The sequence below is a fragment of the Cebus imitator genome, unplaced genomic scaffold, assembly GCF_001604975.1.
Source record: "Cebus imitator isolate Cc_AM_T3 unplaced genomic scaffold, Cebus_imitator-1.0 Scaffold8, whole genome shotgun sequence".
Taxonomy (NCBI): Eukaryota; Metazoa; Chordata; class Mammalia; order Primates; family Cebidae; genus Cebus; species Cebus imitator.
In genome coordinates, this window is record NW_016107323.1 from 6,066,476 (window position 1) to 6,081,264 (window position 14,789).

The 14,789-nt window shown below is 46.0% G+C and overlaps 2 protein-coding genes across 4 annotated transcripts in view; one reads left to right on the forward strand and one right to left on the reverse strand.

Moving 5' to 3' along the window:
• The window catches only part of USP30 (ubiquitin specific peptidase 30), a 34,702-nt gene extending 26,033 nt beyond the window's left edge, over window positions 1-8,669 (forward strand). For both annotated transcript variants that reach the window (XM_017541421.2, XM_017541428.2), the window contains exons 8-13: window positions 1,882-1,941; window positions 2,428-2,514; window positions 3,306-3,386; window positions 3,485-3,755; window positions 5,619-5,739; window positions 6,339-8,669. In XM_017541421.2, coding sequence (XP_017396910.1) covers window positions 1,882-1,941; window positions 2,428-2,514; window positions 3,306-3,386; window positions 3,485-3,755; window positions 5,619-5,739; window positions 6,339-6,603 — 885 coding nt within the window. In that variant the 3' untranslated portion in view covers window positions 6,604-8,669. The remainder of the gene's footprint in view (window positions 1-1,881; window positions 1,942-2,427; window positions 2,515-3,305; window positions 3,387-3,484; window positions 3,756-5,618; window positions 5,740-6,338) is intronic.
• Window positions 8,670-8,823: 154 nt separating this feature from the next.
• Window positions 8,824-14,568, reverse strand: ALKBH2 (alkB homolog 2, alpha-ketoglutarate dependent dioxygenase). Of its 2 annotated transcripts, XM_017541440.2 has the most exons (4): window positions 14,314-14,566; window positions 13,579-13,865; window positions 10,925-11,123; window positions 8,824-9,147 (listed from the first exon to the last, which is right to left on the reverse strand). In XM_017541440.2, exons 2-4 carry the CDS (start codon window positions 13,856-13,858, stop codon window positions 8,841-8,843), a joined length of 786 nt encoding a protein of 261 aa, XP_017396929.1. In that variant the 5' UTR covers window positions 13,859-13,865; window positions 14,314-14,566; the 3' UTR covers window positions 8,824-8,840. The 2 variants fall into 2 exon arrangements, with proteins under 2 accessions (XP_017396929.1, XP_017396937.1); XM_017541448.2 differs by lacking the exon at window positions 10,925-11,123 and having other exon boundaries at window positions 14,314-14,568.
• Window positions 14,569-14,789: the final 221 nt, after the last annotated feature.

The following is a 14,789-nucleotide window of genomic DNA, read 5'->3' on the forward strand; positions in this document are numbered from 1 at the left end:
GTCATCCTCCCACCTTTAGCCCCCTGAGCAGCTGGGACTACAAGATTGTGCCACCACACCCAGCTGATTTTTTTTTTTTTTTAATTTTTGTGGAGACAGTGTCTCACTGTGTTGCTCAGGTTGGTCCTGAACTCCTGGGCTCAAGCAATCCTACCACTTCAGCCTCCCAAAGTGCTGGGATTATAAGTGTGAGCCACCATGCCTGGCCTGATTCTTTTTTCATCTCCAATCTCTGCCTATGCAAATTTTACATTGTAGTCGTTTTTAGTTACAGAATTTCCATTTCCTTCTTTTTAATCGTTTCCATTGTTGTTCTGAGATTGTCAATTTGTTCATTCATTGTCACTGTATATTTTCCTTTACATCTTTGAGCATATTTATGATACATCTGTGAGGTCCTTGTGTGCCAACTTCTTTGTATTTTATGTTTAGTAATTTTTTATTGTGTTCTTAACATCATGGTAGAGACAGAGAGAGTAGGGACTCTGTTCATTTCTCTGAAGAAAAATTAATTTTCTTCTGGCCTGCAGTTAACCCAGCTGGGCTCAAACTCAACTCTGTCTCCCTACATTGGGCAGCAAAACCTCTGCTCAGTTTTTTTAGCTTCCAACTGCTTCTTTTTGCCAGGCTCACTGGAGTTTCCACCTGTGCATGTGTGGTTCAGAGATCAGCCCTGGAACTGAATAGAGTTTAGGTATAAACTTTGGGTTTCATCCCCTCTATGCCTCCTTTCTTCCTGGGATTTCCCTTGGTCTCTGCACCAGCCCTGATTCTTGAACTCTGTCTTCTGACCAGTCAATCCTGTAGGATGCTGCTTTTTTGCCACCTAGCACCACATCGACTGGGAAAAAAAGCCACAAACACACATATCTCATCCATGGAGTTCTGTTTTTCCAAGAGTTGACTTCTGTTTCATTTCTGCCTGCTTTTGGTAGCTCTCCCTTCATTCAAATAGTCTTGGTCCAGACTTTACGGTTGTTATCTCAAGGAAGGTTAATCTACCCAAGCACCTCTGCCATCAGCACCTCTGCCATCACCAAAAGCAGGAACTCTCTCCCCCTACTCCATCGTCTGCTTTTTTGCAATGAATAATCTAACATGAACATCTTTCCACATGGTCATACGTTCTGTGTTTTGTTTAACATAGTGTTTCATTCTGTGGACATGCTCTAATTTATTAAATCATTTGCTAGAAGTTTCACCTACAGTCACGTGCTGCATAGTGATGTTTTGGTCAATGACAAACCACATATATGATGGTGGTCTCATAAGATTATAATACTTTATTTTTACAGTACCTTTTCTATGTTTTGATACACAAATACTGCCCATTGTGTTACAGTTGCTTACAGCATTCAGTACGGTAACATGTTGTAAGGTTTGTAGCCTAGGAGCAGTAGCTATACCATATAGCCTAGGTGTGTAGTAGGATGCACCATCTAGGTGTTCGTAAATGTGTTCTGTGATGACAAAATGATGAATGACAGTTGACAAAATGTGTCACTAACAAAATGACACAGTGACAAAATTGCCTAAGGATGCATTTCTCAGAATGTATCCCCATTATTAAGTGAGGCTGACTGTATTCAAATTTTTGCTATTATAAATAATGTTGATGAATATCCTTGTAAGTTATGCCCAGGGTTATTTCCTTAAAATAAAATCCCAAAATTATTGCTGGGTCAGGTATTTAATCTTTCAGCTGTTCCAAGCAATTCTTTAGTATTATTGTACTTCTTATGTTTACGAGGTTGTTTTTAATAGAATTTGATTCTAATATAATAGAATTCCATTTTACTATGTTAATGTTGGCCACCTCAATATTAAAAACTTTGAATTAAACCTAAATCTTTTATGGATTTTCTGCAATATTTGTTTCAGAGTCCTGTTCGATTTGATACCTTCGATAGCCTTTCACTAAGTATTCCAGCTGCCACATGGGTATGTACTGATTTATGGTCTATTTGGAGTCTGTTTCAAAGACATTTCAATTTGAAAGGGCTTTGAGGCATTTTCTCTGGCTCAGGCACTATGTGTTATTCAGATACATGGTTGGTTGAACCCCATCTTAACTTTAATATGTGGCATGATTATGGGAGAGAGGAAGATGAATCGTTTTTCTTTTGCTCCAGAAATTTTGGCTTTTTTAATGCACACACACACTAACCTCAAATTCAGAGATGCCTAAAACAGCATGGAAGTCCACAAGTTTGTCCAGTTACATCCTCATGCTCTAGAATCTGTTAGTAGTAGCAGTCTAGGAGGCTTTGAGCCTCACATTTGTCCAGGAAACATCCAGTTGTGACTATAAAACTTCATTGCCTGCATACATCAAAATAAAGCTCTGGTCTTCTCACTGCCATCTGTTAATAGTTTCAGTATAGCTGTCCTTTGAATTGTAGTAATTTTCTTCTTCTCATGCTGTAGGGTCACCCATTGACCCTGGACCACTGCCTTCACCACTTCATCTCATCAGAATCAGTGCGGGATGTTGTGTGTGACAACTGTACAAAGGTATGCATTTAACTCCAGATGTCATCTCCCAGCCGGCCTGTGTCTGCTGATGTAGCGCTCTCACACCAGTGACCCTGAGCTCTTCTGACTGTACCCAGTGGGTCTTTTCAGCCACTTCTATTTCTCCCTAACTTGGTTTGGACATTGGCAGCCCATGGACCAAATCTCTTTCCCAGATGAGTTTTGTTTCATGCACAGTGTTTAAAGAATAAACTTTAGCCAGGCGTGGTGGCATGCACCTGTAATTCCCGCTACTTGGGAGGCTGAGGCAGAAGAATCGCTTGAACCCGGGAGGTGGAGGCTGCAGTAAGCCAGGATCATCGTGCCATTGCACTCCAACCTGGGCAACAGAGTGAGACTCCATTTCGAAAAAAAAGAAAAGAATAAACTTAACTGTCACCCTGAGATGAGACATGCCCTCTCCAGTTTGCTGCAGCTGCCTCCAATCCCGTTTGTTTTACACCTTCCTTTTCACCTGTGCTACCTGCCTGACTCCCCTCAGTAGCTGTTTCCCCTCTGACTCAAGAGGAGCTGTATAGAACAGAATTTCTGAAAACAGAGACCAGAATAGATGACATGCTAGTGTCGGAGCTTCAGTGTTCACTCTTCATGTTCTCTTCCCTCCGATGTTTCTGTTATTTAATGACCCTAATCACTGGGCAGCTGAGTTCATTTCAGCAGGTAGCAGTCAAGTGCCAATTGTGTGCCACTATAACACCACCGTGGTCTGCAGCTCTCCATAGCTGTGCTATTTTAGGCATTTCTGCAAAGAAATGTTTCTTTTATTTCAGATTGAAGCCAAGGGAACATTGAACGGGGAAAAGGTGGAACACCAGAGGACCACTTTTGTTAAACAGTTAAAACTAGGGAAGGTGAGCCCACACCACACACCCTATTGGCTTTGTTTTGAGGACTCCCCGTGTCTTGCCCTGAAACAACTTGGTTCTCCTGGTTTCTCTTCCACCTGTAGCTCCCTCAGTGTCTGTGCATCCACCTACAGCGGCTGAGCTGGTCCAGCCACGGCACACCTCTGAAGCGGCACGAGCACGTGCAGTTCAATGAGTTCCTGATGATGGACATTTACAAGTACCACCTCCTTGGACATAAACCCAGTCAACACAACCCTAAACTAAACAAGAACCCAGGGCCTACCCCAGAACCCAGTCAATACAACCCTAAACTGAACAAGAACCCAGGGCCTACACTGGAGCTGCAGGACGGGCCGGCAGCACCCACACCAGGTGTGTGCACGAGCAGCTGATACAGCAGAAATTTTCAGCACAGAGAAAAGCAGTTTGGCATCACCACCTTCTGGGTCCCTTATGTCATGAGCACAAGGCTTGTACAATGGTTGTTTAAATTCTTGAGAACAGCAGGATTGGGGGTGGAAGAAGGAAGAGTTCTTAGAAGAGGTTAAAATTATGTAGTAGTGAGATGTATCGTTTTTGAAACCATATTCCAGATGAAAAAGTACAGAGAGAAACGCTTAAAATTGCAGCCTTGCCTTCTGATCTTTCCACTAAATGATATAATCATTGGCTCACATCATTCCAGTGAATCTTTTTCCTTTTGCAGTCGTGTCATTTCCTGTCAGTACAGGAAATGTGGGGAGGACAGGTTCTGGCTAAAGATCACTGAGCCTCTTCTGTAGGTTGAAATGGCTACTTTACTGAATTCTGTATCTGATTCCGTGACTGCCCTCAGCTGAGGTCTCAGTTAAGCCAGGTAGCTCTTATCACTCTCGGTCTTACCGACAAGAATGTGGAGGCTCCACGGGGTTGGATGATTGGTCCAAGGGCAAACACCACATGGGAGAACTGGCCCTAGAATGGAGTGTTGGGCCGTCTTCTAAATGTGTCTCATGTGACTCATTGAGTTCTTTAGAGATGAGGAAAACCCACTCACTTTAAGGGCTCACAGCCTGAACTCAGCACCTGCCTAACACCCCCATTTGGGTCAGGATCGTCTCATACCTCGTACTTTCCTATTTTCGGGTCCCTTACTTCTTTTGTTCTTTTTGTGCATGGCCTGACACCTCATCATGTCAGAGAGACGATGTTTTCCTCTTTCTCATCAAGTCACTAGATTAACATCAGAAAGAGATGAGGTAGGGAGCAGACTCAGGCTCAGTCCTTGGCCCTGGTTTTAAAGACCTCTTCACCCCAGCTTCCCCCTCTCCTGGGCTGGAGTGCAGGTTTACTAATGTTGAGAGCATGCTGACTGTGGTTAAAGATGCCAGCAGTAGGGCCAGTCGTGTTGGCTCACACCTGTAATCCCAGCACTTTGGGAGACTGAGGTGGGAGGATTGCTTGAACCGAGAAGTTTGAGGCTGCAGTGAGCTGTGATCATGCCACTGTGCTCCAGCCTGGGCAACAGAGCAAGATCCTGTCTCCAAAAAAAAAAAAAAAAAAGTCATCGGTAAACTACTTGGTACGTAAAGGCCTCCAAAAGTGACACTTGAAAGGAAAAGACATGTAAATATGGCCTTATTTATCTATACCCACAAACATGTATTAATGCTGTTATATGTTGGTGTTCGTTAGAAGCTGACAGAATTAAAGAAAATAGAATGCTTAGATCAGTGGTTCTCAACTTGGAGGGATTTTGCCTCTCAGGGGACATTGGGCAATATCTGGTAACATTTTTGGCTGTCACTACTGGGGGAGGGATGCTACTGGTGAGGCCAGAGATGCTATTCAACATCCTGTAACACACAGGACAGCCCCCAGAGCAAAGAATGATCCAGCCAAAACCGTCATGGTGCCACTGTTGAGAAACCTTGGTTTAGGTCAAAAGCCAGTAAATTAGCTACTGATTAACTTTGATGCATGCCATTAGCAAACAGGGCTAGGAAGCTCAAAGATCCCAGGCTAGCCATAAACCTGGAGCTAGATACGTTTTTCCTATTTGGGATTGAGATAGATTATCCCTATTTGGTATTAAGGATAAAGGGTAGATTATTTTATGGATCCGTATAATACCAAATGAAATACGTTTTTTTCTTTATAGTATTATGGGGAGTTAACTTTTAAGGTAATCAAAACTAGGCTTTGTTTACAGAGCCACTGCTAATTTTTATTCACTCGGGCCTTTTTCTCTTGCAGTTCTGAATCAGCCAGGGGCCCCCAAAACCCAGATTTTTATGAATGGCGCCTGCTCCCCATCTTTATTGCCAACGCTGTCAGCGCCAGTGCCCTTCCCTCTCCCCGTTGTTCCCGACTACAGGTGAGCCGCCCTTTCCATCCCCATCTTAGAGCTACCACTGCTCTTAGCTTCTAAAATTAGCTTTTCACAGAAACGAATTCCGGAAAATATAGAGGTTTATTTTTCATTTTAAGGTTAAGTTTCACGATTACACATTCCTATTTATTTTTGTCCAAAATGGAAATCACTTTTAAACTAAGAATTTTTAAAGTACATAAAATTTACATATCCATATGTATGTGTGTATATATGTGTGTATGTATAAAATATAAAGAAAATTTAAAATTTCTTGGGATACCACCTAGAGATAGCCAATTAAACATTTAGGGTCATGCACTCTATAAAGTCATATGTGGGTATGTGAACACACATACATACAGTATAAACACACTCATTTGATACAAACATCCACAAATACAATATATATATATATACTCATTGAATGGACATATTGCCATGCCAGTAAATACCGATCTGTATTCTAATAGTTGTGTAGCATTCGGTGGTATGGACTTACCATTGTATTGATCTCCTATTTAACATTAGGATTCTTTTGTTTTTGTCTATAAAGTCTTTTTTGTTAAAATTGTAAACCCCTGACTTGTGTTCCTGTCGTTCAGCTCCTCCACATACCTCTTCCGGCTGATGGCAGTTGTCGTCCACCATGGAGACATGCACTCTGGACACTTTGTCACTTACCGACGGTCCCCACCTTCGGCCAGGAACCCTCTCTCAACCAGCAACCAGTGGCTATGGGTCTCCGATGACACTGTCCGCAAGGCCAGCCTGCAGGAGGTCCTGTCCTCCAGCGCCTACCTGCTGTTCTATGAGCGCGTCCTTTCCAGGATGCAGCACCAGAGCCAGGAGTACAAGTCTGAAGAATGACTGCTGTCCTGTGAGGCTAGAGCCGATGGCAGTGTCTGCACTGTCCTGGAAAAAAGTAAAACTTACTGTGTGTGCAAGCAGCCCCATTAGAGCCTTCCAGCCTTCCGGTGTGTTCTAAGAGCAGGCTCCACCTGGGAGCCAGCCCCAATTCATACCCAATCAGGCTCCCTGAACAGCTCTGCTCGTGTGTGTACATGGTACCATCATGTTAAGAAAGCATTCGTTATGGCTAGAGTGTCTTTTTACTCATCTGATACAGGTAATTTAAAAAATTCAGATTCTTGAAGCTGCTCTTTTCATATTGTAATGTTAGGTGTTCTCAGAGGGGAGGTACCTTTGTCTAATCCTCCCACATTTCCACATAGATCTTTTATTTTTAATAAGCAGGCCCATTAAAAATTGTTGACAAGAATTAGTGAAATTATTAAAGGCAAGAATTTAGGAGAAAAAGTGCCTTTCACTTTCGATTGCTTTTGTAACACGTCCATTCTGAAATATTCCTTCCAGGTCACTCAAAGGACAGCAAGAGAACAGGTCAAAGTTGCCTAGAGAACACCTTCCTTTTTCTATGCCTTTTCTAACCTTTCCATTCTTTCTATGGAGTCAATGTTCATTTGCCAAATCTGCCCCCTGGGGAAACTCTTTCACTACTTTGTCAGTTATAAGTGAAAAGCTTACTCGTTGCTTTGATCTTTTGTATACTGGACTGAAATGTTCTTATAGTGTATTATAAAACTGTGAATAGCCAGAACTGAGCAGTATCTTTGGAACACCTGATTCCTCTGCTGTGGAAAACTCTTTCTTACACAAGGATCCACCGTGGACGGTTACTTTCATGTTTATTTATTGCCATGCAGAGCTCTTAAGGTTTTCGGGTAGGAGCTTGTATAAAAAGACAATCCCTGCCCTGAGTTGAGAGCTGGCTTAGGAAGGAAGGGCTGACCATGGGGCTGCAGTCTCCCTGGACCTCAGTTTTTTCATTTGAGAAGTGAAGGGTTAGAGTTGACGACCAGCCCTTTCCACAAAAGAAGAAAGCAGCTTTTGACTTTTCAACACGTAACTACAGAAGGCATCTAGTATTGTCATGTTGCCCTATGTCCATATTCTAAATTTATTCATTTCCAGTAGCCTAATACAAAGAGTATGTATTGAGCACTTTCTTCCCTTTTCAGATAAGTCTCTGAATGCAGCCCAGGGCCAAAGGAATTTTGATGACACAGTAGTACCTATGTTTTAAGCTAGATTTTTAATTTAAAAAAATGGGTACCAAATTCAAACCGACTCATCAGAGGTAAGATTTGGAATCAGACCTATCCAAAAGGTCCCCTGAGGTAAGGCTAAGACCTGTGCTTCCTCGGCTGGGGGCGAGCTGGCAGACACACCAAACAGTGCCTTGGCAGCAGCTCATGGTGCAGGAAGCCCTGGTGATCACTTGTCTGCTGGGCCCAGACGACACCCTGAGGACTCAGTAACTCTTGCTCTCAACAGAATAGACTATGTAGGCTCTCCAGGCCCTGGGCACCGGGGTGGAAGGGGCAGCTTGAACTACGTGTCCGTTCTGCACTCGCCCACTGCAGACCTTGGCTTTGATGTTGAAATGAACGCACCTGTTTTACCCAAGTCTGGTGGAACAAATGCCCAATCATGTGACCTTAAAGAAGTATACTGCAAAGCTGTAGCTTTGAGTGATTGCTGTTCTGCCACTGCTAACTCTTTGAAATCTACCATTAAAGATGATGGAGAAAAGGAGCTGAGCCTTGGAACACGGTTGTAAGCAGATCTTTCCTTGCTCAGAGGCCAGGGTTTCAGCCAAGGCTGTAAATGTGAACAATATCTGTGCAAAGTCTTTTAACCTGACTTCTTTTGTAAATTATTAGGCATTAAGTAGCAGCCCAATAATCTGATTTCTAGTTTTAAGTTATTTTCAAAGTAAGTAGTTCTTTTGGGGAAAACCTAAGTTAAACTAGTAGTTTTTGCCATAATAACTGCTTACATATGTATTTGCTAAAGGTACTTTTGTATCTGCTGTGTATTATAGCAATAAAATAATCATTTTGTTAGGAAAAAAATCATGTAGTTTTCTTTTGTAATGCACTGATCCGTTACAAACATCATCTTTCTGAATTCTGCATTGTTACATAAATGCTTTAAACCTTTCTGTTCCTGTTGGTAAAGGAAATGCCAGCTCCCTCTTGGAGTCAAGAGAGAAAGAGAAAAGAGAACTGTTAAAAACATTTTTATTTTTTAGTAAGCAAAATTTTACGAAACGTCAGATTGACCCGTGGAGCCAGAACCTTCTTTCTCACAGGAAGACTGTGGTACCAGTGCGTGTTGGTCGGGTGGTTCATCATGAGTAAGCTTCCGTGGGCCAGCAGCAGCCTGACCACCGCCACCCTCCGCGAGGGGCTTTTCCCACGGGAATCCTTATGCCGGAAGACAAAGTCTCTGCAGGCACCGAAGGAGACAGAGGCGATGGGGCTCCCAGGGGCCAGTTCTCTTTCATCGTCTCGGTGCTCCCCGATGTGGTCACAGCCATCTTTATACCTGCAATGAAAAAAGAAGCCCAGTGCATGAAAACCACTGTCTCCTGAAACGCCTGCACTGCCAGCCCTCGTTTGCTCACAGTGTGAAACTGCGCTCTGTGCGGTTGTCTGTGCCGTGTTTCTGCAAGGGCCTGAGGTCCACAGCGGGCTCTTAGATGAGCCAACCCTGACGGGCTTTGTTGACCTATTTGTTCATGTGACTTATTTATTATTTATTTATGAGACAAGGTCTCGCTCTGTCACCCAGGCTGAAGTGCAGTGGCACAATCATAGCTGACTGCAGCCTTGACCACCTGCGCTCAAGTGATCCTCCCACCTCAGTCTCCCACCTAGCTAATATTGTTCTTTTCTAGAAACAGGATTTTGCCATGTTACCCAGGCTGGTCTCAAACTCAGGCTCAAGCGATCCACTGTCCTTGACCTCCCAAAGTGTTCGGATTACATGCATGAGCCACCATGCCTGACCAGTTCATGTGCTTTAAAACTGAAAACACCCTCTTGGCAAACTGACACAAGAACAGAAAACCAAATACCACGTTCTCATTCATCGTCGGGTGTTGAACAATGAGAACACATGTGCAGAGGGAGGGGAACATCACACACTGGGGTCAGTTGTAGGGTGGCTAAGGGAGGGACAGCAGGGAGGTGGGGAGGGTAGGGAGGAATAACACGGGGAGAAATGCCAGATATAGGTGATGGGGGGATGGAGGCCGCAAACCACCTTGCCGTGTATGTGCCTGTGCAGCAATCCTGCATGATCTGCATATGTACCCCAGATCCTAAAGTATAAAATAAATAATTTTAAAATTTAAAAAAAAAAAAAAAGACTGAAAACACCCAAAGTCAAAATCACATCTTACTGTAGCCCCCCTGGCTGATCTATGTAAGCCTTTATCACGTGATTTCGCCCTACATTTAAAGGCCACATTCCTTGCACGGTCTGGCCCGTGCCCACCTCTGAGCTCATGCCATCTCCTTCTTTCCCTCATTCACTGCTTTCCGGCCATCCCAGCGGGATTTCTGCTTCACACTCCAGGGTCCCTCTGCTCTTCCTCCAGATGTCTGTGGCTGGCACTCTCCATTTAGTTACCAGCTGAAACGCACTGCCTCAGCCCTCCTCTAACCACTCCATCTAAAGTGACCTTCCCTTAAATCCACCCAGGGTTCTCCGCTAGGGTGATTCTGTCCCAGAGGACAGGTACCGGGGGTGGCGAACACTACTGGCATTTAGTGGATGGAGGCCAGGGATGTGCTCAACATCCTGCAAGGCACAGGTCAGCCCCAACAACAAACAATGATTGGGCCCCAAACATCCACAGTGCTGCCGCTGAGAAACCTTGCCCTAAACACAAATCTCTCATTCATCCTCAGTCAGACTGGCCTGTTTTAATGTTTTGTAAGATGCTTATCGCTGTCTGAAACTGTCTAGGGTCAGGCATGGTGGCTCACGCCTGTAATCCCAACACTTTGGGAGGATACTTGAGCCCAGGAGTTTGAGACCAAGCCTGGGCAACACAGAAAAAGCCTGTCTCAAAAAAAAGAAAAGAAAAAAAGAAAAGAAGAAAGTGTCTCGTTTGACTGTATGTTCAGGAGTTAATCGCCTCTCACTTCCTACTCCAGGAAGACCGATGCTGGCGCTGTTCCAGTCCTAGAGCCCTGGTGCACTAAAGAATGATGTGTACCAATGAACCAAATAGGGTGGAAGCCTAAACACTTCCTTTCGGAAGAGATAGAAGCCTTGAAACATTGAGTCCACTAAACAGACAGGGTGTCGTCACCTGTTGATGAGCACAAAGTTGAAGGTCTCTCCAGTCACCACAGAGACACGATCCCGGATGCGCTCTAGAACTGGGATCCACGGCTTTGGAGACAGCGTGAGGCCTGAGAATGTGTAGGTCAGCCCAGCGTCACCATACGTTGCCTGCTTCCTGGGCACACTGTGCCACTTCCCAAACACCTGGACCCTGGCCAGCACCCCTGGGCAGAGGAAACATGGCAGTTCCTTTCCTCCTGACACCCCCTCCAGAAATGCAGATAGCACTCCCACCGCCACCACCAGAAATCCAATGCCCAACACACGATCCCTGGGTATTGCAGTAAGACAGGAATAACATTTCCCTGTCATTCCATGCACTTTCTTTTTTTTGAGACAGTCTCGCTTTGTCACCAGGCTGAAGTGCAATGGTGCAACTTCAGCTCACTGCAACCTCCGCCTCCTGGGTTCAAGTGATTCTCCTGCCTCAGCCTCCTGAGTAGCTGGAATTACAGGCACGCGCCACCACCATGCCTGGCTAATGTTTGTATTTTTAGTAGAGACGGGGTTTCACCAGGTTGGTCAGGCTGGTCTCAAACTCCTGACCTCATGATCCACCTGCCTCGGTCTCCCAAAGTGCTGGGATTATAGGCGTGAGCCACCACGCCCTGCCTTTCCATGTAATTTAAAGCCCTCCTCAATCATCATTTTGGCTTGCCCCAAATTTTCTTTTGTTTTGAGATAGGGTCTCCCTGTGTCACCCAGGCTGGAGTGCAGTGGCACAATCTCAGCTCACTGCAACCTCCACCTCGCAGGCTCCAGCAGTCTTCCCGCCTCAGCCTCCTGAAAAGCTGGGACCACAGGGGCATGCCACCGTGCCTAGCTAACTTTTTTTGTATTTTTTTGTAGACACAGGGTTTTACCATGTTGCCTAGGCTGGTCTTGAGCTCCTGGGCTCAAGTGGTCGACCCACCTCGGTCTCCCAAAGTGCTGGGATTACAGGTGTGCACCACTGCACCCAGCCAATTGCCCCAAACGCTCATGTAAGAAGAGTGAGTCTTGTCCTATTAGTAGGGAAACATGGTCCTGGGCTATTGTTTTAGTAAACACTAACTTAACTGCCTTAACTACAGTAAGAGCAGAATAAAGAGGCTGAAATTGGAGACAATAAAGTCAGTTTACAGGCTAGGATGGTTTTGCCAGCTGTGGGGACTAACGGGATATGGTCCCATTAAAGATGGGGCTCACATAGCTGGGGTTTCTTGTGGGCATATCTTTTTTTAAAGAGATGTGAGCCAGGTGTGCTGGCTCATGCATGCAGTCCCAGCACTTGGAGAGGCCAAGGCAGGAGGACCACTCAAGACCAGGAATTTAGTTAACAGCCTGGGTAACACAGCGAGGCCTACAAATAAGTTAAAAATTATCCAGGCTGGTGGCATAGGCCTGTGGTCCCAGCTACTTAGGATGCTGAGGCAGTCAAGGCTGCAGTGAGCCAGGACTGTGCCCCTGCCCTCCAGCCTGGGCGACAGAGTGAGACCCTGTCTCAAGGCATAAAAGAATAAAGCGACGAGGGGTCTTGCTATGTTGTCCAGGCTGGACTTGAACCCCTGGCTTCAAGTGATCCTCCCACCTCAGCCTCCAGAGTAGCTGGCATTACAGGTGTGTGTCACCATGCCTGGTGCGTGGGCTTTTCTTTCCTTGTTTCGTTTTGAGACCGAGTCTCTGTTGCCCAGGCTGGAATGCAGTGGCACGATCCCAGCTTACTGCAACCTCCGCCTCCCGGGTTCAAATGATTCTCCTGCCTCAGCCTCCCGAGTAGCTGGGACTACAGGCATGTGCCACCATGCCCAGCTAATTTTTTTTTTTTTTTTGTATTTTAGTAGAATTGTATTTTAGGGGTTTCACCATGTTGGCCAGGCTGGTCTGGAACTCCTGACCTCAAATGATTCACCTGCTCAGCCTCCCCAAGTGCTGGGATTACAGATGTGAGCCACTATGCCCCGCCTCCTGTGGGCTTTTCTATGCCTCTCTGCCAGGTCCTTGTGCCCTCACTACAGGGTACAGCCGTGGTTCTCAACATCTGCTCCCCGGGCCAGCAGCACCAGCAGCACCTGGAATCTCCTTAGAAACTAAACCACAGGGGTGGGGCCCAGCAACCCAAGTCCTGCCAACAGCAAGTCCACCGGGTGATCCTGAGAACCACTGGCGTAGAGAAATTACCTGGTTATTTGCTATCTCTCCTATGAGATCAGTGATTCGCAACCCTGACTACCCATGAGAATCACCTGGAAGCTTTTTAAAAACATGAATGGGCAGCCTGCACTTGCAGCAATTCTGATTGAAGTGGTCTGAGGTAGAACCCGGCACGTTTTTTCACTTTGTTTTGTAAATTTTTCCAGAAGATGCTAATCAGTAGCCAAGTGGAGATTCACTTGAGTCATGTATCGGCCCCAGTGGACAGGCAAATCCAGGTTTTTTCAAGTTTATGTCCTAAGCATGTAAGGGGCTTAGGCCAGAGGTGCTCAAAGAATATTGGTTGAATCCATTAGTGAACCCATCAGTGAATAACAGATCCTGAGTTCAGATTTCTCCAAACATACGATCATTAATTGCACCAAACAAGCCCTCAATACACACACACACACACACACACACACACACACACACCCCTCTGCTTACCTGTAAAATATTCTACTTCTTTCTCCAACTCTTGGAAAATCGCATCTGCCTCAGCTTTGCCGAACAGCACTGTGTAACTGCAGTCCAGGCCCTCCGCCCGAATATACCGCCAGCTGGGGCCTGTGGAGTGGCCTCCACTCTCCGGGGCCTCTCTCCTGGGCCTCTTCCTTGTGCTTTCTTGGTCTCCTCCCAACACAAGGGGCTCTTCTCCAGTTGCCTCTTGCTCCTCCCGCTTCCTGAAAAGGCCCCCTTCAGCCCCTTTCACCAGGAATCTATCCATCCCGTCCCCACAGGAAAGAAGGGACGTCAGTGGTAAGGCCAAGACAGAGATTGCTCAAGTTCTGTCCTCCATGCAAAAATCAGTTTGTCCAAGGAGTCTCACAGCAACATTCCTAGTTCTACGTTTTCATTTTAAAGTTTAAAACCACGTCCTAGAAAGGAAGCAGATGTTAAAGCCGGAAGGGACCCTCCGGACAATCTGATCCAGGGTCTTCCACGTCTACCTGTGCATCAGAATCAGCTGGCTTGCTTGCAGAAACCCAGAGCTCTGCACTCCACGCCCAAGCACCTTAATTGTTAAAGAACCCCCCGGGAATTCGCAAACCACAGCTAAACTTAGAAACTACAATCCAAGCCCTCATTTTGCAGAAGGGGAAACTGCTGCCCAGAGAAGGAAAGGAGTTTGCCCAAAGTCAACGGGTTACCCCTTTTAAGAAGAAGGGACCCGTAAATGACCTCGCGGCCCCGCACCAGTGTTAAAATAGGTCTCGTGATGCTCAAACAGAGACGATTCACAAAGGAGACGCAAAGCGGTAAACACGGGTAAACCGCACGCCAAATTCTGATATTACTGCAACACGTACGTGGGGTGGAGGTGTCGAGGGTGCTCTAGAATCTCAGCCTCTGCGCAACTCGGAATCCCACAAACCCCTGGGTGCGGGAAAGACGCGACCCCGAGAATCAGCCGCGTCATTTCCGGAGCGCCCTGGGAACTGCAGGCAACGGCTTGAAGCGAGCAGCCAGGTGGCCCTCTGGCGCCACCTGCCGGCCCTCCCCGTGCGTGGCAAGCACTGCCGCGTTCCGGTTGATCCTCTGTCTGTTCCGCCACTGTTGAGCATCACGGCTGAAGTGAGAACTGTGGTTTGGTGTCAGGTCTTTCTGGGGGTTACTTTGGTGTCCGGAAAGGACGTTGGGCCACCTGTATATTGTCG

Bases quoted from the DNA above. Each gene is read 5' to 3' on its own strand.
- ALKBH2 (XM_017541440.2), bottom strand. From the start codon at position 13,858: ATGGATAGATTCCTGGTGAAAGGGGCTGAAGGGGGCCTTTTCAGGAAG. The intron at 11,124-13,578 runs GTAAGCAGAGGG...TCCTCTGCCCAG, and splicing joins AGAAGTAGAATATTTTACAG to GGGTGCTGGCCAGGGTCCAG. The intron at 9,148-10,924 runs GTGACGACACCC...TTTTCATTGCAG, and splicing joins AACTTTGTGCTCATCAACAG to GTATAAAGATGGCTGTGACC.